Below are 23,351 nucleotides of genomic sequence, written 5' to 3' on the forward strand. Positions count from 1 at the left end.
CCAGGCTTTGTAAGTGGGGTCAGCCATTTTTATACATATAGTGGACTTCAGTAATTATGAGATATCCAACTATATAGTGGCTGCACCGAACCCGGTCATGGTTGGTATCAAACATGTTGGAATCACACCCCAACAACAATTCTAGTGTTGGAAGTATGATCCCATGTACTGGGGGGCGGCCTTAGGGTACTCTCCTGTACCCCCAGTTACAGGCTTTCGGGGTCTGATAGCAAGCTCGTGCTGCTGCTAACCATAGACACAATGCTGCCCTCCTGCTGAGGAGCCAAGCTTGAGCAGGGGAAGGTAGAACATTAGGTTTCCTGTCACAGGGAGGTGTGACCACCTCCCCAGACAGGGCTTAGTGCATTAGACTGGGGGCGCTTGCCAGCAACCTGACTGCTTTGAAGGGCACATTTTGGTGCACTAATGCATACTCCAGTTTGAATCAATTTAGGGAGCTTTTGGGTCCTGCTTTGACATGAAACTGGACAAAGGGCATGGGAGTATCCTCCCCTCTGTCCACCCCTTTCTTAGGGTTAAGGTTTTACCTGTGGGTGGGTCTTCAGATTTGTCATGGGACAAGACTCAAGCCTGAAACAACATCACTCTTCAACCATCTGGAAACTTAGACTTCGCCTGGAACCGAGACTGCATCATGGAAGTCTCCTGCTGCTCCTGGTCTCACTGTTCTGCAAGTCTTCTTTGTCATCTCTGCTTCTTCCAGGATCTTCAACAGACTTGTGTGCATCAAGGACACCCAAAGTAATCTCCCTTTGAGTGAAGGTGTCACTCCCCTGTATCTGCAGGCACTGCAACAAGGCTCACCGGTCTGCTGCTCCCGACGTCCCATGGACTTCGAAAGGGTCAGCAACACAGGTGGCAGTTCTGCAACTCCATCGAGGCCTGACCTGTTCACTCAGCAATTTTGAGGCCAGTATTACTTGTCAGAACCGGGACCAAAACCCCTATGCACTGAGTCAACTTGCCGTTGCCAAGGCTTGTTGGCTCTGCACTCCAGAGATCTTCAGGCTACAAGAAGCTCCGGCCTCCAGCATCTCTTCCTCACCAGCACAGCGTCTTCACTGCATCCTCTGCACTGTGGCCCTTTCTTCTTAATGAGCTGCTCTAGGCCTTCCTGAAAGTTCTTCCTGTCTTCATCAGACAGTTTTGGCAGCAACTGTTTAGAGGAATCCATCAAGGCATGGATTTACCTTCCCATCAAGCAAGGTGCATTTGATGACTTCAGTGCCATACTCGGTGCATTTGATGACTTCTCAGTGCCATACTCGCTGAAGAGAACACCTTAGCAGACTGATCAATCTTTTTTGACTCCTTGTCAGCTGTAACCTGCGGGAAAGCTCCTGAAAACTTCTTTGAACAAGCCGCTTGAACCACAAGGCTCTCAGGTGATGGGTGAACTGACAAAAATTCTGGATCCTCCAGTGCCACTCTATATCTCCGTGCCACAGTCCTAGAGACTGCAAGAGCAGACAAAGGCGTTTTTCAAAAATCTCCAACACCGGTTCCAGAATTGCCTCATTAAACGGTAACAAAGGATCAGTTACAGAAGATGGAGAATGCAACACTTCAGTCAATAGATAGGACTTAAATTCAGTGGTAGGCAGATTAATGTCCAATAATTCAGCATTTTGTCTCACAACTGTGTGATATGGGACTACCTCCTTTGAAGGAGCATCTGAATCAGGAGTAAAGCCCCACTCAGGGGAGACATCAAGACCACTTGCATCTCTTAATTCCGCAAAATAGTCCTCAGAATCAGGAAGTTTACCTTCCTCCAAGTCCTTCTGATAGCGTGCCTCTTCCACAACTCTCTGGGCCTCCCTCCTGGAGCGGATCCTCGGGACTAGAGTCGATGGATCCACAACCGAATCCATCGGATTTGGGACCGGCGTCGAACGCGGATCCGACGGCGCCGCTAGCGCCGAACGAGGTCGAACAGGCGGGGCCGGAGATTCTCGATACGGCGCCGGAGATTCTCGATACGGTGTTGGAGATTCTCGGTACGGCGCCGGAGCCCTCGGCGTCGAAAAATTCCAGGACGGCGTCGCTGGAAGAAAAGGCATAAACGGAGCCTAGGCATATGCCTGAAGGACACCCAAATTGAAGGCAAAAGGACCCATGGGGCCTGCAGGCGCACAAGAGGGGTACATGGCCCTTGCAAATACACCATAAATAGCGTTCAGATAGTGTGATGGGTCTTGGCCTGGAGCCGGGAAAGGGGGATAATTTCCCGGCGCCGGCTCTGAAGCCGGTGTACCTGGAGTCAGGCCCGTTGGTGCCGACAAAGGAACCTCTTCAGGCTGCTCATGGTATTCTTGCTCTGGCTCGGCTTCACCCGGATCCGAAGAATGGACCGAATCCGATGGAGCCGTCGTCGGTGATCGAGAGACTTCGACCTCAGGAGACACTTCCTTCTCTGGCGAGACCGGTTTCGAATGTGAAGGATCGACCTCACTACTGCGACGTCGAGGAGAAGAAGACTTCGGTGCAGGCTCCTTATCAGAATGACGCCTCGAAGAGTGCTTCTTTTGTTATGTCTCTTTGACTTCGAATGTCCTGACGCCGACTTCGAACCCGACCTGGATTCGGAAAGAGATCGCGACCTCGATCTTTTACTCGCCTTCTTATTCTTCTTCACTTTGGCGATAAATAACTTTGCTTCCCTTTCCTTCAATGCCTTAGAGGTCATCTTCCTGCAACACGCACATCCATCGATGTCGTGATCGGAAGACAAGCACCATAAACAGTCCTCGTGCGGGTCAGTGATGGACATCTGCTTCCCGCACTCCCTGCAGGGCTTGAAACCAGATTTTCTTCCAGACATCTTCGAAAGGAAACGAGAAGAACAGACAAGAACAACTACAATAACAATGTTACTACGGAAAGTCCCAAGAAACCGTTGGCGTCGACGGCACGGAAAAAATGGAACGGACGTCATCACGCCGACGAGGCCCTATTATGGACCCAGTGACGTCAGCGGGGGCGAGCGGAGTCGTACCCTCTGTGACGTCATCCATGACCTCGCCGGCGTGGAGAGCTACAAAAGTTTCAGATTGGCTGCTGCACAGGGGATATTCACAAGGTGAGGAATCCACTGGTAGATGTATCTATCAGAAACCACTGGCTCAAATTAAGCACTGGTGTAGCAGCAAACTATGAGGATAGGGTTCTGGAGGGGACAGGCCGAATCACCAGGGGCCGAACGGTAACTGTGAGATATAGATCAATCCACTGGGGGCACCTGTACTGGGTTTAGCCCAGCTCCTAACAAAAATGTCATATAGGGAAGCACCAACTCCACCTTTGTGTGGCCATGATGGAGAATGCCAATAAGGGGTTCAGTAGATTTTTCTACAGAAGGAAGAGGTAAAACCAAAATCAGAGCAACTCGTCTTAGCATATTAGCTAGCGAGGAATTCTCCTCTGTAGCAAGACCAGGATGGGAAAAGAGAGTCCAAGGCTGGGGAAGACTCTAATCCACTATGGGGGGCGGAGCTAGCTCACAACCGAGATGGCTGCTTGAGCCTTGAGCTCCCCCGTCTCTAGACCCTATCCTGAAAATATCCTGAGTGTGTGCGGACCTGCGGTGCCCCAGAGGTCCAGAATCTAACGTCGGAGCTCCTGGAGAAGGGAACTGCAGTGGTTCAGAGTTTGGAACCTGTCGGATGAGCCTGGAGTGACCCCTGCGGCCTGCAGCGCTGCCTCGCGACGGAAGAGCGCAGCCTGAATTTTGGAACAAGCGGAGGTGAGATCTGACACCCCCGGCTGCCTGCGGACTGCAGAGCGGTGATCGGAGACTACAAAGTGGCACTTGTAATGCGCCTGCTACTGCGGCGCTGGAGCTGCAGTGGAAACGGGGAGCTACGCGGGAAGAGCTACTGTGCCGGTCCGCCCCATACCCCCCCTGCCCGGAGACCTGATCTGTTTTGCGGCGTTGCCCTGTCCTGAGGGCGATAGGCTGAGCGCGGCGCATTGGACTGGGCATTCCGCGGCTGGCTGGGCCTGTAAGCCTGGTTGTGGATCCTTGAAGTGCGGTCCGCCGGTCGGGGCGGTCCCGACGACTTGCTGGAGAGTGAGCGGAGCCACACACTGGGGCTGAGGACTGCAGCGGGCATCTAGGTGTGCGTGTACGACTGGTGACTCTGTTTGCAGAAGGGGGAAGAGGGTTGCTAATGCCCAGAGGCGGCGGAACGCTTGTTTTGTGACACAAAGGTGTGCAGCCTGTTCCTCTAACACTTGGCGGCAGAGAATAAAAGCGTGCTTGGTGACACTGCACCGGCCGCCATTTTGTGGGGCTACACTGCTTCTACGGCAGGCCTAGAAGGGTGGTGGACAGTTGCTGATAGAAGGCTTCACGGAGGGGCTCCGGGATTGCCCATCCTGTTCGGTCTGGCGCTGTGGAACCGCTGAGGAGATATAGTGTCCCCCTCCTCTGCTCTTGCGTTGTCTGGGACGGAGAAACTGGCAGGGCAGCGCTGCGAGGTCTACCACGGGGATATCTGTGGTGTATACCGCCCTGAGGGAAGAGATATTCTTGGATCGCAGAGCGCCTCACTCCAAGAGTGTGGTTCGGTTGCTGGAGTGAGCACAGACAGGGATAGGGGGTTCACGAACACACTACAATTGTGCTGTCGAGGTTGGCCCCTCTGGAGCTGCTGGGGTGACTGGGCCCGACGAGCTGGCCTATTCGAGTGCACGTGTCTATGAAGCGCCACTTTGCTGGGGTCCTGCTGCTGTGTGTTCTCTGCCTCCATACTGCCAGATCACGCCCTAATCTACAAGCATGGGTCACACTGATAGATCGCACCCCAAGCTTTCCTTTGACCCAAGGGGCACCAAGGCTAGCGACGCCACAGCGAGCCGGTATGCGGGGGAACGCGACCTAGCTGAGGGCGCTTCGCAACAGGACCTCCGAGGGTTACTACTGGCAATGGAGAAGGGCTTGCAGGGCGGCATAGCCTCACTGGGATCTAAGATGGACGTGCTTTCCTATCGTATGGACCGCATGGCGGAAAGATTGGATAAACAGGTGGAGAGGATGGACATGGCAGAGCGACGCATCACGGAGGTGGAGGAGGCGCAGACAACCGTAGATACTGACAACAAACAGATGTCCAGAGCAATGCAGACTCTCTTGGACAAGACGGAGGACTTGGAGGCCCGTTCTCAGCGATGCAACCTGCGCATCACGGGCTTGCCCGAATCCACACAGACGGGGAACATGGAGATTTCTGTGGAGGGCCTCCTTAAAAAATCTGCTGGGTGACTCGGCCTTCTCTGCGATGTTAGTGATAGAAAGAGCCCACCGATCCGTGAGCCCACGACCCAAACCGGGGGCGCCTGCGAGACCAGTGATTGCTAAATTGCTTAACTATAGAGACCGCGATGCGGCGCTACGATTGGCAAGGGAAAAACAACCTCTCCAATTTGAACGATCCACCCTCTCGCTGTTCCCAGACTTCACCGCTAAGGTACAAGAAGCCAGGCGACAATTCGCACTGATGAAACGTCAATTGCGTGAACTGGGAACTGATTATGCAATGCTATATCCTGCGAAGCTCAGGATCAATCGACAAGGGAAGTCTCTGATCTTCACGGATCCTGTAACACTGCAAAGGGCCATTAAAGAATGGCGAAAAGAAAATAGGCCTGCCCGGAATGGGGAGTTGGAAGCAGCTGGGAGCTCCTTGGAAGACCAGGACTAGTGTCTAACTGTGCAGATAAGTTACGGACTCTGTATGAGGTGCATTGCTGCCAGGCTTAATGGAGGGGGACGCGGGAAGATGTTTGAAGGGACTGCTGTTTAAGGAAGGGGTGCCGAGAGACTCTTACATACATAAGGTGGGTGTAGCCCTGTTGACTACAAGTGAAGATTGCGCACACGTTCTATAGACATTGAGACGGGGGGGAGAGGGGTGGCTAAGTGTATATGCTCTGTGTAAACCCTGAACATTGCCTGCTACCTCTGCCTTTGTGTGTATTTCACTGAATTTGCATTGCAGGGCTTGTTCCCTTATGTTTTTGGGTATTCGGTTGTCAGGGGGGGGGGGGGGGGGGGGAGTCTGGGGTGGGCTGGTTGAGGGAAGGGGTAATTCGCGGCCTAGTTGGTGTTGGGCAGGCGTGGGTGGGCAATGAGTGCGACTGGAGGGGATGGGCTTGGTTGGGGAGGGGCAGGGGTGGGGGTGTGGGGGGGGATGGTTTTGTGGTTTTTTAGAGCAGTTGGGTTCGGGAGAAGGGAGTGTGTACGTTGTATGGGTAGTTGATGGTCCTTTTCACGTAGACACGAAGTGCCAGGTGCGATCGACACAGACATGGACTATATTGTGCAGATGTTCTAGCAGACGGTTTTTCCTGAGATCACACACCCAGGTAACCCCACAGACACCATTACTTTACTGACATGGAATGTTAGAGAACTTAACGACCACCGCAAGGTGCGGAGAATTCTACAGTACCTCATGAGGCATGGGGTGGAAGTAGCGTTGCTACAAGAGACCCATTTGGACCCGGACAGCCCGATGCTATGCTACAGGTGTTTCCTGAATAACATACATGCTGCGGGTTTTACTTCGCATGCTAGGGGGGTGCTGACATGGGTTAGCCCTAGGGCATCCCTGGCCTTTACTCCTGTTCTGACGGATGGGGAGGGGAGGTACACTCTCACCAAATGTACCAGTAAAGGTATGGAGTTTCAGGTGATGAATTCTTATGGACCTAATTACGACTATCCCGATTTTTATTCTTACTTAGCAGCTAGGATCCGGGAACACTGCAAGGGGCAGGTTTTGTGGGGGGGGCGGGGCGACTTTAATATGACTAGGCAGACAGTATTGGATAGATATGATGGCCCCGACCGCGGCCCCAGGCATCCTACACAGGGGGGTAAACGCATTACTCTGCTCCACATGATATACATACGCGGATAGTTTACTGGTTGTCCACTTCTAGTCTCCGGTCGCAGATTCGGACGTGCTCGATACTTCCGCGTACCTTTCCGGACCACTCCCCGATCCTTATTACGTTGGCTGCGGCGGCGAAGCGTCTCCCGCCATTTGCTTGGCGCTTCCCCCCTTATTCCTTGTTGGATGATGCCTTCAGGGAAGAATTGGCAATGGCCACAGAAGAGTTCTTTGACGTCAACGTCGGCTCGGTCGACTCGTTTTTGACTGTTTGGGAGGCCTTTAAGGCATATATACGAGGTGTCGCCATCTCCAACATTCGGGGGTCCTTAAGTCCATCCGAGGACGGCTGGCGCTGCTGGAAAGCAAACTTAAAGACATTGAGGCACGACGGTTATTAGCTGATGATGAAGCTCTGACTCGGGAACTCGCAGCCCGTATCAGAATAGTCGTTCTGGGATATAATACAACCTGTTTAGGAACTTAAAATGCAGCAGTCGATGACAACCATTTGACGATATCTTTTTGATGTTGGCGCAGCAGTACCTCCACGTTTCCTCAGGCAAGTCAAGCTCTAGGTCATTCTGCCACGCTAGGCGAGGCTTAGTGTAATCCGTCGTTCTTTCCCTAAGAGTAATGCGATACAGATTTGTGATTAACTTAGTCGAAGTCTTAGCATTAATCATGAAATCATATGCCGTGACCACCGGAGGCTCCGTCATGTCCTCCCCCAAGAGGTCCCTCAGCACGTGCCTAACCCTATGAAACTGAAAGCAAGAGAGAAGTGAGCGGGTAGCGTCCCCTGAGTCCAGCTCCTCCCAGGTATACATGCCCTGCCTTTCAGAAACAGATCCCCCATGTGTGTTGAACGTAAGGAGGCTAACGCCGTCAGCACCCCCCTCTCCCTGCACGGGGCAAGCCACAGATACTATTCCAAGGGCGCCTTGGGGGCATACAGTAGTGAGCTAGCTTGCGCATCCATCAGATGATGCCAGGCATGTGTAAGCACATTCAACTAGTCTAGGAGTCCCTTCGGCGATCCTTAGGACATGCCAATAGAGCGGGAAGCGGTGCCGGAGCAGCAACTATTGATTCTATTCGTATGTGGGGGATATCTACCGGACCATGCATCCAATGATACGCGTGAGCGCCCTGCGCAGCTCAGTAGTAAAGCTCAGGATCCGGAGCATTCAGCCCGCCTGCCTCGTACGGGCGAGAGAGGATATCCCACGCGACTCTAGGTTGTTTCCCGGCCCATGTCAATCGTAGTATCAATGTGTGCAGTTGTTGAAAAAACTTACGCGACAAGACCATGGGGATGTTGCAAAATAGAAACAGGAATCGAGGGAGCACAATCATCTTTATAAGCGAGATGCAACCCATTAAGGACAGATGAAGGGCTATCCACCTAGCCACATCATCCTCCAACTTAGAAATAGCTACCCCGTAGTTCTCCAGGAGGACCACCTCAGAGTCCGTACGCAATCAGATCCCTAGATACCGAACTGCTTCCGTGGTCCACAGGATCGGATATTCCGATTCAAAAAACTTGGTGGCGGGCGTGAGCGGGAACAGAAGTGATTTGTCCCAGTTGACTTGGATACCAGACAGGGAGCCAAACAAGACTACTTCACGCAGCACAGTCGGCAGGTTCACCTCCGGATCGCGCACATACAATAAGGTGTCACCCGGGTACGTAAACACGATCAAGTGGTATGTAGGGAACCAGCTCCAGTCTGGAGCCTGGGGAAAAATTCTAAGGTAAGGAATCTTTAGTTAGACGTCTCTATCAGATCATTATTATAGAGCTACTAGAATATGCATCTGGTTTCTTCCCTCCAGGCTGCACCCACTTTTCACAGAATCTCTTGTGGTACAGCCTTTTTTTTCCCCCATAAACAAAAGCCAAACGCCAACCTAATACACACTGAAAGTTGCACGCCAGACTATTTGCAAATGATTTAATTATATTTGCCCATTTTATACCCTTCTATAAGTGGAGTAATGCAAACTGAACAGCTACTGTGACATATTGTTGTGATGAACAAGTTACTTGCCTTCGGTAACGCTATTTCTGGTGGATACAGTATCTGCCTGTGGATTCTTCACCTTATGGATATCTCCTGTGCCAGTGTTCCGCGGAAAGTTTTCGTAGCTCTCCACGCCGACAAGGTCGTCCCAACGTCATGGCTCCGCATGACCTCACTGGAGCCATAAGAAGACCATGTCGGCGTGATGGCGTCAGCTCCACACATTTTTTCTATGCCACCAAGGCAAAATGGGTGAACCAACCATAGAGACAATGCATACATAGTACACAGAATTCACACAAATACACTCAGTGTATAATGAAATAAGAAAACTTGCACTTCAAAGAAGAGAACAATAAATCAATAGAGGTAACAAAGTCTTGAGTACACAAAAGTACATCAAATAACTAATATCTCATCTTTGATGGTATAAAAGTGTGGACAACGGGGCGGTGGGTGGGTCTGTGAGGAATCCACAGGCAGATACTGTATCCACCAGAAAAAGCGTTACCGAAGGTAAGTGACTAGTTCTTCTGATGGATACATCTGCTTGTGGATTCCTCACCTTATGAATAGAATCCCACAGACGTACCTCACCAGGAGGAGGGAGTCCACCCCTTTATACCAAAATGGCCTGCAAAATGGCCACTCCTCCTCACCTCAGAGTCTAAGCAGTAATGCTTCGCGAAAGTGTGGAGGGAGGCCCAAGTTGCAGCTTTACATATGTCCAAAACAGGAACACCTCTAGACAATGCATAAGTAGATGATTTAGCCCGGGTGGAATGAGCTCTACTGCCTTTTTTTTATGTAAGGGTATATACCCAGGCAGACTTACAGTACAAGAGGCTGGCTATTTAGAAAAACATAGGGGGGGCCTTGATACCTACAAAATGAGCTCTACTGCCTACATGAGCCAGGGTGTAGCATATCTTGACGCACAAGATGATCCACCTGGATAAAGTGTACTTGTGCACCGCCTTGCCCTTCATACGACCAGCATATTCATCAAAAAGCTGGTCATCTTGACGGAAGTCCTTTTTTCTGTCCAAATAAAAGTTAATTGCCCTCTTTGGATCCAAACGATGAAGTCTCTCCTCCTCTTTGGATGGGTGAAGGGGGAGGATAGAAAGTAGGAAGGGTAATGGACTGACCTAGGTGGAAGGGAGTCACCACCTTAGGCAGAAAAGCAGCCCTGGTAATAAGTACGATCCTTTCAGCATGTATGGTCAGAAAAGGAGGCTTCAAACTCAAAGCCTGGAGCTCACTCACTCTCCTTGTCGAAGTGATAGCTACCAGGAAGACCGTTTTAAACGTCAAAAGTCCCAACGGACAACTACGCATAGGTTCGAACGTAGAACCCATCAAAAAAGTTAACACCAGATTCAAATCCCACTGGGGCAAAATAAAAGGAGAGGGAGGAAACCTATTTGTCAGCCCCTTAATGAATACTAAGACTATAGGAGACCTAAATAAAAAAGGCTGATCAGGTAAACACAAAAATGCTGACAATGCCGACAAATATCCTTTAACAGTGGCCACAGCACAACCCTGCTGGGCCAAATGAAGAGAAAAACAAAGAACATCAGAAAGATGACCTTTTAAGGGACCAATCGATTTCTCTTCGTACCACTTAACAAATTTAGACCACCTGTATGACTAGACTGACTTGGTGGAGTGTCGCCTGGCTGATAGTATAACGTCCACCACGTCAGGCGGGAGAGAAAAAGAATTCAAGTTGCCCTGTTTATTCTCCAAGCATGAAGGTGCAGGCTCTGGAGATGGGGGTGTAGAACTTGCCCCTCCATCTGAGAGAGGAGATCTGCCCTGAGAGGGAGACGGAGCTGAGGGCGCGACGAGAGTGGAAGAAGGTCCGTGTACCACACCCTTCTTGGCCAATCCGGGGCGATCAATATAACTTGGACCCGTTCTTGGCAAATCTTCCTCAGAACCCGAGGAATCAAGGGTATGGGAGGAAACACATAAAGGAGTTGCGAGCTCCAACTCAACTGAAACGCGTCCCCCAACACTCCCTGCCGAGGAAACTGGAAAAGGCATAATGACAGGCAGTGTGCCTTCGAAAGTGGCAAACAGGTCCACCCGAGGAGTTCCCCACGTCTGAAAGATGTGTCGAACCACCTCCGGAAGAAGCCTCCACTCGTGGTCGGCAGAGAACTGCCAACTGAGTCTGTCCACACGCACATTCAGCACCCTGGCCAAATGGTTTGCCATCAAGCAAATCCGATGGTCCTGAGCCCAGGGCCAGAGCGCAACGCCTCTCTGCAGAGACGGTACGACCCTAATCCTCCCTGCTTGTTCACATACCACATCACTGCAGTGTTGTCAGTCGGGACTTGAGCCAACTGACAGTGAAAGGAAGGGAGAAAGGCCTTGAGGGCCAATCGTTTTGCTTGCAATTCCAAAAGGTTGATGTGAAGCAACCTTTCCTCTGGAGACCAAAGACTTCTGATCTCCAGATCCCCCAGATGAGCACCCCACCCTAGAGTGGAGGCATCCGTGATCACTGTGGCCACCGATGGAGGAAGATAATGGCTTTCCTTGAGACAGATTGCCCTCCACGCTCCACCAAGACAGATCCCGCTGCAGCTTCTCTGGAGATCCTGACTGAATCCATGAGATCTCTGTTGTGCTGATACCACTGCCTGCTGAGGCACCACATGAGCGCCCTCATGTGCCAGCATGAATGGTTGACCAGCAGGATGCAGGAAGCAAACAGACCGAGCAGGCGATGGACCCTCAGATCTGGAACAACTGCTTCATTGTAAAACAAGGGAATCATTTCCTGAACGTCGAGATTTCTTTATGGAGGTGAGAAAGCTTGACACACAGTGGTATCCAGTACCGCCCCTCTGAACAGGTTGCTCTGGGAGGGCATCAGGTGAGACTTGGGTACATTTATAGAAAAACCCAATTTGTACAACAGCTGGGTTGTAACCTGCAGATGATGAAGTACCATCTCTGGGGACTCTGCCTTCAACAGCCAGTCATCCAGGTAGGGGAAAACAGGGATCCCGACCTCCTGAAATGGGCAGCCACCACTGCCATCACCTTGGTGAAGACTCGAGATGCAGTAGTAAGACCAAACGTAAGGACCGCAAACTGATAATGTTGAGACCCAACCGTAAAACAGAGATACTTCCTGTGCGACCTCAGGATTGGGATGTGAAAATATGCATCCTGTAAGTCGATGGACACCATCAGTCCTCTTGTTGCAGCGCCTGAAGCATCTTGAACCTCTCCTGCTTGAGAAACAGATTCTAGTTTCTGAGGTCCAGGATAGGACGTAAACTGCCATCCTTTTTGGGAATCAGGAAATACCGGGAGTAGCACCCCTGACCCCTTTCCTGCTCCGGCACCATCTCTATCGCACCTTTCTGTAACAGGGTAAGAACCTCCTTCCGAAGGAGAAGCAAATGATCCTCCATACAAAACCCCTGACGAGGGTTAGGAGGGGGAAATTCCCCGAAGGAACGTGCGTACAAGATCTAGAAACCAAAGGTCAGAAGTTATTAATCTCCAGTCTTGTAGAAAATGGATAAGCCAGCCTCCCACAGGACCCACATGATCCAGGATGGCTGATCTAGGGCTGCTTTCCTGCATTACCAGGAGGGGTAGGGGAGGTAGAGGAGGAGGAGGAAGAGGGATGCCGTCCAGCTCCACAAAGGCGACCTCTGCCTTTACCTCTGTAAGACTTATACAAAGGGTTCTGTTGCTGCTGTGGCTGACGAGAGCAAAAGGAAGATTTCCCGAAACCACTGTACCTTTTGAATCCATAGCCTCTTGCCTGAGACTGTAAACCCAAGGATTTGCCCATGACTTTACTGTCCTTAACTCTCTGTAAAGCAGAGTCTGCTTTTTCCCCAAAGAGCTTAGAGCCGTCAAAGGGAAGATCCAAAAGAGCAGCTTGCACATCCGGTGAAAATCCAGAAGACATCAACCATGCATATCTCCTAGTAGCAACAGATGATCCCATCACCCTTGTCACTGAATCAGCAATGTCCAAGCCCGACTGGATTACTTGGCGAGCAGGAGCCTCAGAGTCTGCCAAAACTTCACTTAAATTACCCCGATCTTCTTCAGATAATTTAGGAAGAATCTGCTTGGCAGAGTCCATAAGGGCATGAATATATCTGCCCAACAAACAGGTTGCGTTGGTAGATTTCAAAGCCATACTGGCCGACGAAAAGACTTTCTTTGTCGACTGCTCAAGCTTTTTTGAATCTCTGTCAGCCGGTGCTTGAGGAAAAGATCCCACAGACTGCTTTGAGCTTGGAGCCTGAACCACCAAACTCTGAGGTGAAGGGTGAGAAGAAAGAAACTCAGGGTCCCTGGTGCTGGCCTATACCTCCTAGAGACAGATCTAAAAACTGCCGGAGCAGAAAGAGATTTATGCCAAACCTCGACTATCGGTTCCATCAGGACATCATTGAAAGGCACGAGAGGCTCTATTACAGAGGAAGGAGAATAAAGCACCTCTGTAAGAAGATTAGGCTTATATTCAGCCATAGGAAGCTGTAAATCCAAAAGTTCAGCTGCCTTCTTGATAATCACATGATAAGGTGCTACAGCCTTTGAAGAAGAAGCCTTCTGTGATGCAAAATTCCCTTCTGGAGAAACATCCAAACCACTAGCCTCACACAAGACTTCAAACAATCCTCAGAAATGTCACCTTCCTCCATGTCACCAGCCTGATATTGCTCTTCTTCAATCAACCTTTGCGCTTCTCTTCTAGAGCGCATCTTTGGGTGCGGTGTCAGTGGCGCCATATGGAGCATCAATGGCTCCGGCAGCTGCGTCGAAGGTGGATCCGTTACAGCAACTTGCGTCAAACGAACCTGTGAAGAAGGGACACCAGATGGAGCCGGAGACTGCCCATACAGCATAGACATCCTCGGCGCCGGAATCTGCCATGACGGCGCCATCGGCATACATGGCATAAAAGGGGCCGGAGGATAATGCTGAGGCACACCCAAATTAAACGCCTATGGACCCCATGGGACCCGAAGGATCTCCAGAGGGGCATGCGACTCTGGCAAAAACGCCCTACATCTCGTTCAAAAATTGCAATGGATATGAACCCGGCACCGGGAACGAAGGATACTGCACCGGTTCGACCGCTGTAGGAGGAACCTCCAGAGTCGGAACCACTGGAGTCACTGGTGGAGCCACAGGAGCAGCAGGAGTCTCATTATCTACCGGACTTGATGTACCATCCGGAGCATCCACCGAGGCCGGGGACTGCGCCGGAGTGCCCACATAAGGAGACCAGTCCGGAGACACCTGTGGAGACTCAGAAGGTGAAGGAGATACAAAGTCTTTGGCACGACGTCTAGGAGCCGGAGAAGGCGACTTCGAAGCATGAGGCTTCGACAAAAGACGTCGAGATCCATGCTTCTTCTTCTTGTGCCTTCTCTTCGATTCATGCAAAGTTGACGACCTCGACTTCGACCGCTTACGACCCCTTTTCTCCTTTCTCACCTTGGACATATAAAATTTAGCTTCTCTTTCCTTCAATGCCTTCGTTTCCATTTTCCTGCAAGGAGAACAACCTTCGACGTCGTGATCAGATGAAAGGCACCAAAGGTAGTCATCATGCGGGCCAGTGATCGACATATGACCTCCGCATTCCTTAGAGGGCTTGAAACCCGACTTCCTCTGAACAGACATGGCAAAATCAGAAACAAATAAAAGCTGGAAACAAAGTATCAGGTAGAAAGATAGGAGATTCCCAGAGAATCCGTTAGCGTCGACAGCGCAGAAAAAAGGTAACTGACGTCATCACGCCAACGTAGTCTTATGGCTCCGGTGACGTCATGCGGAGCCGCGTGCAGAGCCATGATGCTGTGACGACCTCGTCGGTGCGGAGAGCTATGAAAAATTTCTGCGAAATGCTGGCGCAGGGGATATTCATAAGGTGAAGAATCCACAGGCAGATGTATCCATCAGAAGACCCCCTACATTTTCAGTTATTCAGTTGGACTGAAGATCCTGCAGGGATCTAAGTAATACCCTTTCCTTGTACATTTTTAATGTCTTACAATTGTATCGATTAAATGGATAAACTAAACCCAAGCCTGTGATATGTAATGCTGATTTAATATCAACACAGTATGTCGCTGTTTTTCTAAATTCTAAACTTCAAGGAGCGGCTTCTTTTGTTTATTCGGATAGAATTTCAATTGCTATTCCTCAACTCCGTGTACTCCATTTATCTATTTTTCTTCGTTAGAAGGGGCTCAATACCAACCGTGGTGGCCATACATACTCAAAGATCTCACATCAGAAGCCCAAGATTTTGGTAATGCTCGAGAGACATAACGTAAGCATTTGCCATTTCTTGTCACTACCATGAGACAGAGACAATATGTTCTAAATCACATACTTGGCCATCCTGCTGTCCTTCTCCACCATAGCTTTGGATAATTGAACTTGAACATCCATTGGCTGAAGTATATGCAATTTTGATGGATGTTGAAATCTTGCTGTTTTCCAGTTTTCACCTAAAAAGCAAGAAAAAGATAGTTACATTTTAGCTGACAGTTAGTAGTCGTATGAAGAATCTTTGATATTATCAACTTGTTTCTTTGACTAGAAACTGCTTCTATAACTGATAAAGTATACAAAAAGTCATGCATGGAATGCTTGAAATAATGTCATCCACTGGTTATTACTTGGGCCATATCCCAATCCATTGTTATTTTACACACCATTCCTCCTCAGTTTGGACCCAGCTATATGCAAATCAGTCTGGACCCTGCCCCTCATGGGAACAGTTCTGTCCACCTGTGAAAGGTGCAAATGTGATTCTGGTAGTTTGTGACTGATTATGTGTGTGGGGTGAGAGTGTTAACTGCAGTGTAGCTGCTACTCTGCAAGGGGCGCGAGTGTGCTGAAGATGGTGTGTGAATGCTTTTCCATGGCAGGTGCAAGTTAGGGCCTGTGCAAGGCATGGGCAGCTGCTGAGCTCCTTGCACTAGTTCACCACTATCAAGCCTAAGAGGACCAGGGGCCAGATGTAGGTCGGCAAATACCGGTCGGTAACGGCCGATTTCGGCCATTACCGACCGGTATTTGCTAATGGAGATGTAGGGGCTTTAAAATATACAGAATCTATAAATTTACCGATTTTGTAAAATACAGAATCAGTAAATACAGATGTGTCCGTAACAGGGGTGAAACAGGGTGTCAAAGTGACACCCTGTCCCCCTTGTAAAATCGGTAATTTTACCGATTCTGTAATTACCGAATCGGTATTTGCTATTGAATCCTATGGGCTTCAAGGCCCATAGGAATCAATGGTAAATACCGATTCGGTAATTACCGAATCGGTAATTACCAAATCTTACTGATTTAGTAATTTTACCGAATTTTTAACCTACATAGCAATTACCGAATAGTAAATACCGAATCGGTAAAATTTTGTATTTACCATTCGGTAATTTGCTATTACTTACATCTAGGCCCAGGTCTCTCTCTTAACTAATCTGTTGCCACCGTCACCTGTCCATTGCACAAGACGGTAGCATGGTCGAATTTTAGGGGGGGGGGGGGGCTGCAAAGCATAGGGTGGCCTCCACTTTCCCCAGGGCCGCATAGCCGTGATTTGGTGCTGCATGATAAAGGGGAAAGAGCTACCTCCCCAGAGCTGTGCAGCAATGCTTCAGCACTGCGAGGAAAAGGGTGGTCCTCACAACAGTTAGCCATTAACTGAGGCTGGGTATAGCTATCATAGTGTGGCAGATACAGTAGCAACAAAAAATGCAACTGTATTTTAATGTCCAGCCACAGGACAGTGGGCTACTTCATATTGCTTGCACCAGTGCAACATCACTGGTGCAAGCATCAGAACTATGATCCTGTGCTGTAAGGCCAAAGAATGGACTTTTACATCCATGCCCCTCCCAGAACCTTGCAGCACTGAACCATAGCTGTGGCACAGGGCAACTTATTCTTCTCAGCAGCATAGCTGTCCATAGTTCAATATGTGGAGTGACAACAATGTCCTGGGTGATAGGGGCCCAATGTGCCAAAAGTATCTCTGTGCATTTCTGTCCAGCCATTGGACAGAGAAGGAGGGCAATTTACTTTACATGCACAAGAACCCATGGCACCTTTACTATACCACTGGCTTCTCTCTCATCAGTATCACAGCCATGGTCTACCATTGTGAGGCCCATGGGAGGGACCCCTTCCACTGGCCCTTGCAGCACTGAACGATGCGTGTAAGCCTTCTCAGTGAAGTAGCTATCAGTATTACAGTGTCTCTGGGGCCCAGGAGTATTAGTGACCCAATGCACCCAAATGATGACTGTTTTACGACCCAATCAGTGATTGGGTTCGGATTGTTCCAGGTGAATGGGATCCCATCAGAGACATAGCTATTCATAGTGCAGCAGGTGAAATAACACCTGGGCTCTGGTGTGTTAGGGCCCCAATGAACAAGTTATCTGCCTTTGGTAACACATTATCTGTTAGAGATAGAGTCTAAACACAGATTCCTTAACTTTCGAATTCTCCCCCGGTGTCAGACTTGGTCCGGAAATTTTTCAGCAGTACCTGTGCGAGCCGAGGGTCGGAGCCGTACGACTCTGTGATGATATTGGTTCTGATTGTGACGTCACATAAGTTCCTTCCAGCATGTGGGCGAAAGTTTCTTTTGTGAAACCTTCTTCACCACAATGCGGAGCCACCATAGAAACTGGCTGTGGATACAGTACGCCAAAAAAGATCAATGTATCTTTGAAACAATAACTAGAAAACAGAAATGATTGGTATGGTAATACCAAGTCAAGACCATAAGTCTAAGACCAAATGGTTCATTGCATCACACAATTATATGAAACAGTTGATCACTGGTCTGTAAAATCAGTGCTGATAATGGGTATAACCCTTACACTACAGGACGTTCGCAGAGAGGTGACGATGGGTAGGGCATTAACGAATCTGCGGCTAGACTATGTTTCTACCAGATATTGCGATACCAAAGGAAAGTACCTTGTTCATCTGATAGAGAGATCTAGCCACAGATTCTTTAACTTTTGAATTAAATACCATATTTATACCCACATGGAGGAGTAGCTGCAAACTAGCCAGTCTAAAATAACAATGGACTTTACATACGTAGAAATGAGATGAAAAAGAGAATAAGCTCCTTATAAAAACGGTGGCAAGTACCACAGGCAATGGAAATAAAACAACCCTACAGGCACAGAAAAAAATCATGCCCCAAGGGCAGCTGAATAACACTGTGTAAGAAGACAACAGTAGGACAGTAGGAGTACATGGCCCCTAAAGAGTGAAATGAGCCTATGGACTAGAAGGGACAAAGGCAATAACAAATATTACTGAATATTGGCTAGTTTTTCCGTTCCATTTCATCCACATGGCTATTTGGCATAATGTATCTGTGAACATCTTACTATAGGTTGCAGTTGACTTCTCTCATCACTGTGGTTCTATATGTGACTGTATTGCATATCCTGTAGATATAGGTGTGTGTGTGTGTGTGTATATATATATATGTATTATTAGTATGAATCTATATATGTACATAGAATATGAGATGTATACATTTGGGCATATAATTGCCATCTGTCCATCTCTACAGGTGCTATGCATTGTGGAGCCCTTATTCTGGTCATATAATCTAATGAGATTTTTCTCAAGGGTAGACTGATTAGCATCAATTTAGGTTCTTGAGTTGGTCTTTTCGGCTTTACCCCCTTCCGTGCTCCCGTCGGCCAACGCCTCCATGTGGCAGAGCTGTAAGCATCCCCATTGGGATCTCTGGGGCATAAGGATGTAGTACGTTCGCTGTACGCTGCGTTCTGTTCCAGCACAGTCGGATCGTTTTTTCCTCCTGTGTCAGGTCTCGGAGGTTTAGTTTCTGCTGCAGGGCTATAAAGGAAAACATGGCGAGGCATGCCCCGACCTCTGTGCTGCTCCGGTCCCCTGAATTCTCACGCTATCTCTTGAGTGTATATCTGCAGTTGCGCTGCCAAGTAGTACAACTCGAAGTCAGGGACCGCCAGTCCCCCCTCCAGTTTAGGCCGCGGCAGAGTCGCCAGCGCTACTCTTTGCCGTCCCGACCCCCAAAGGAAGGATATGATCATGGACTTCAGGCGCCGAAATACAGCTGCAGGTATCCATAGTGGCAGCGTTCTGACGAAATAGAGGAACCTTGGGAGTGCCACCATCTTTAACAGTGCTATACGGCCTGCCACCGACAATGGGAGAGTTGCCCAGAAGTTTATGCTGCCCTGCAGCACTCGCAGTCCACGATTTATGTCACCCTCCAACAGATCAGTGGGCGTGTGATAAATGTACACCCCTAGATACTTTAGGCAGCTGGGTTCCCATCGCACACCTCTAATCGTGCGCACGATTAGAGGTGTGCGATGGGAACCCAGCTGCCTAAAGTATCTAGGGGTGTACATTTATCACACGCCCACTGATCTGTTGGGTCTCCTCTTGGCGGACGGGGAACAAGCACATTTTGGACCCATTTACTCTTAGGCTGGATATCTCACCAAACCTCGTCAGGAGCGCCTCAGCGCTCTTCAATGCTTCATCTGCATCTTCGAGGAAGAGCAGGAGGTCATCCGCTTATAGCGAAATGTAATGTCGCCCAGTTCTACTCCTTAACCCCCCAAAGTGGGTACCCGTTCGGATCGTCATTGCTAGGGGCTCAACTGCTAAAGCAAACAGCAATGGAGACAGTGAGCATCCCTGACTCGTGCCCCTTTCCACCGGGTACTGCGGCGATACCAGTGTGCCCGTCTTTACTCTGGCCACCGCCGACGCGTAGAGGACTGTCATCCATCTGAGGTAGTCTTCCCCCACTCCGAGGCGTCGCAGCACAGCATGTAGGTATTCCCATTCGAGGCTGTTGAACGCTTTTTCTATATCTACAGACAGGAACATGGGGCATCGAGCTTCCTCGTGGTGACACTCCAGAAGCCGTAATAAGCGACGTCTGTTCGCGGTCGTATTGCACATTGGGATAAATCCAGCTTGGTCTTCATGGACCTATGTGGTCATGTGGGCCAACAGTCGAGACGCTAGGATGCTGCTGAGAATTTTATAATCCGTGGTCAGCATCGAAAATGGTTGGTATGACGCTGCATCCCCGCTCTCTCTCCCCGGTTTCAGTAGAGGTATTACTAAAGCTTCTCGCATGGAGTGGGGCAACCGTCCCGTCTGCTTCGCTTCTCTGTAGACCTCGAGCAGCCTAGGCGCTAAGAGGTCAACGTGTTTGCCGTAAAACTCTATGGGCAGCCCGTCCAAGCCTGGAGTTTTATTATGCGCCATGCGCTTTATGGCACAGCGTATTTCCCCCAGGTCGATATCTTTACCTAGGTCTTTCGCTTGGTCCTCATCTAGCACGGGGAAGCAGTGGCCATCTAGAAAAACATCTATGGCTGGGGTGTTAGTCGGCAACGTTAGTTTATAGAGTGTTTCGTAATACTTTGTGAAGCATTGTAGTATCCCGGTTTGGGAATAGACTTCCTCCCCGTCCACCGTACGCATCAATACTATTGCGGAGCTCCTCTTCGCCGGGTTGGCAAGCCAACAGAGTCCCTGATTTGTCGCCCTCCGCATGTGTCCTAGCCGTGTAAGCCTTATAGTCGAAGCTGCGCAAACGTTCTGTTTCTGCTGCCACCGCCTCCTACTGACCTTTACCTACGAGTTCCGGGTGACCTGGTCTTAAGAGTTCTACCTCCCGGAGTGATTTCTCAGCCCTAGTCAGGTCATCCAGGAGTACCCTGCGTACCCCCACATATTTTCCTATGCAGAACCCTTTCATGACAACCTTAATGGCGTCCCACTCCATCGCCCTCGTCTCTGTCATGCCAGCGTTCTCCGCAAAGTACTGCTCGATTCGCTCTGCCATCGCTGGCCGAAAGAGGGGGTCCTCTAACGTTTCGGGTCGCAGTCTCCAAGTAGGGACACTCGAAGCGCCGGGGGACCACCGCATGGTAAATAATAAAGGGTTGTGGTCCGAAAGTGTTCTCGATAGATATTCAGTGTTCAGAATCGCCGGCAGTACCGTTGGAGAGCACAGTATTGCGTCCAGCCTCACATGAAGCTCGTGTATACTAGAAAAAAAGGAGCAATCTCTGTCTTGGGAGTGCTGTGCGCGCCAGGCGTCTTGCCACTCCATTCTATATTTAGCTATGCGGTGTATCGGGGAATCAACCAAGGTGGGGTGTGATCTGTCAAGGGCCACATCGAGGATCGAGTTAAACTTGCCCCACAGTATTACCGGCTCGACTAGGAATTGCGCCAGGGACCCAGATAACCTCCCCAGGAAAGCCATCTGATCGACGTTCGGTGCATAAATGCTACAGAAGGCAACATCCCTACCATGCAGTCACCCCGCTACCGCCATAAACCTCCCCTCCGGGTCTATGAGTTGTTTAGTCATCTAGAACGGAACCCCAGCCATAAACAATGAATCATCTCAATGGTAATCCCCCCACTTATACAATCACGCTCGCCCAATCAGAACATAGGAATGTGACCATCATTGTTCATTCACCGCACTCTTACAGCTCACCCGGTGCTACTCCACCCTCGTCCAATATTTCCTTCGCCGTCGCCGGGGTTATCACAGGCAAAAGCACACTGTCCGACTCCGACTGTTCAGTGTCCGAGCGGTCGCCGGCGTTTTCGGATCCCGCCTCCTCCTGCCGTGGGGGGCTCCGCTGACCAGATAAGGCAATCACCATCTCCAAGGCCTCCTTTCGCTCCGCGACTGCCTCAGAAAGTGGCGGTCTCCTCAGTCCTCTCTGCCTGTTGCGGATTCGCAGAGACTTCCGCTGTGTCAATTGATCGGCTCCCAATCTCGGCTGGTGTTCGAGGGCATCCCTGCTAGATTTGTACAGTTCCAGCCAGGCACAGGCGTCGTCCGGAGTGTCAAAAAATCTAGTGGCTCCGTCTACTATGACTCGCAACCTAGTCGGGAAACGGAGAGATTATTGCGGGCCTTCGGCTCTCAGTTCTCTTTTGACCCCCAAGAAAGTGGATCTTCGCCATTGTGTTTCATAGGTATAATCCGGGAATATATTAACTTTACTGTTCTCCACTTGGAATGGGCCATTGACTCGTGCCTTCTGTAGTAGTAGGTCCCTATTTCGGTAATGTAATAGTCTTGCGATCACTGGCCGCGGGGGGCGTCCTTGTTGCGGTGGCTTGGCCAGGACCCTATGCGCCCGTTCAAGAGTGTAGAAAGGGGACAGGCCCTCCGGCGCCACCACTGTCAGAGCCAGTCTTCGAGATAACGAACCATATCTCGTCCCTCCACATTCCCCGGCAAACCTACTACCCTGATGTTGTTCCGGCGGTTGCGCCCTTCGGCCTCCTCAGCTCGTCTCTCCAGTGCGTCATCACGGTCCAGCACGTTGGTCACAGTGGACGTGAGATCTTTGTGTGCTGGTTCAAGGGTGTGGACAGTGTCCTCCATCTGCTTAACTCTGTCCGATAATTTGCCATGATCGGCCTGCAGGAGACCCAACCCTGTAGCTACCTGCGCAATGTCCTGTAGTAGCGCTGCGCGGGTATCCACTATTGCTATTAGGATTTTATCCAGCTGCTGTTGCAGCTGAGGATCCCGTGAAAGTCCTGGGTCAGTGTGGTCTCCCCTGTCCGATGCTTTGGTATCCGATGTGGGTTGTGCACCACTCTTGTTCCCCTTGAGTTTACCCATGGTGGCGCCGAGGTGTCCACCCCCACCAAGGTGGATCGGGTAACAGGGCCCGAAGACTGGGTGGGCCATGCAATTCGGTGCACCCAAATGTATGATCTCGTGTCCGTGCGTGACTCGTCTCCCGCGCAACGCTTATATGGGCCTTCAGAAGCAATGAGGGGTAAAGGTTCCAAGTGGTGGTCATTGAGCCCCTTCTTCTCCAGGCAGCAATCTGGGCAGAGTCGAGCACCCGTGCCACGGATCACGGCCAGACCCAATCCACAAGTCACTTCTGGTGGTGTGCCGCGGTCAAATCAGCCCCTCAGGCGGGTGTCACCATCCCAATCGTGGTCCCCCGACAGAGGCACTGTGCCACCTCACTCTGGCCTTGCCCACAGCAGTGTACACTTCTGGGTCTCCCTAATCGCCTCAGGTTTCCAGCTCGGGTCGTGAGTCCTTGTGTCTCCGCGCGTACTGGACGTCTGAGACTCTCCAAGGTCCCCGCTCTGGTGCACGGCCTCTCCACCTCACCTCCGCGGGAGCAGTACGCCACCTCGTGTCCCACCGCAATGGCAGCACACTCAGCGTGCGGCGTCCAGCCCACAGCACCACCACTTCAGGCCAGAATCAAGAGCAGAGATCCCCAGGCATCACCACAGCACTCGGCCGCAACCTCCTCACAGCCAGATCTCCAGC

General features: G+C 50.3%; 1 protein-coding gene across 1 annotated transcript in view; it reads right to left on the reverse strand.

The window, feature by feature from the left end:
- The window catches only part of VPS13C (vacuolar protein sorting 13 homolog C), a 2,437,235-nt gene that overhangs the window by 1,871,755 nt on the left and 542,129 nt on the right, over positions 1–23,351 (reverse strand). Inside the window, exon 24 of the mRNA XM_086955811.1 lies at positions 15,351–15,468. Coding sequence (XP_086811937.1) covers positions 15,351–15,468 — 118 coding nt within the window. The remainder of the gene's footprint in view (positions 1–15,350; positions 15,469–23,351) is intronic.

This window comes from Lissotriton vulgaris, chromosome 2_1 (assembly GCF_964263255.1).
Source record: "Lissotriton vulgaris chromosome 2_1, aLisVul1.2, whole genome shotgun sequence".
NCBI classification, from domain to species: domain Eukaryota; kingdom Metazoa; phylum Chordata; class Amphibia; order Caudata; family Salamandridae; genus Lissotriton; species Lissotriton vulgaris.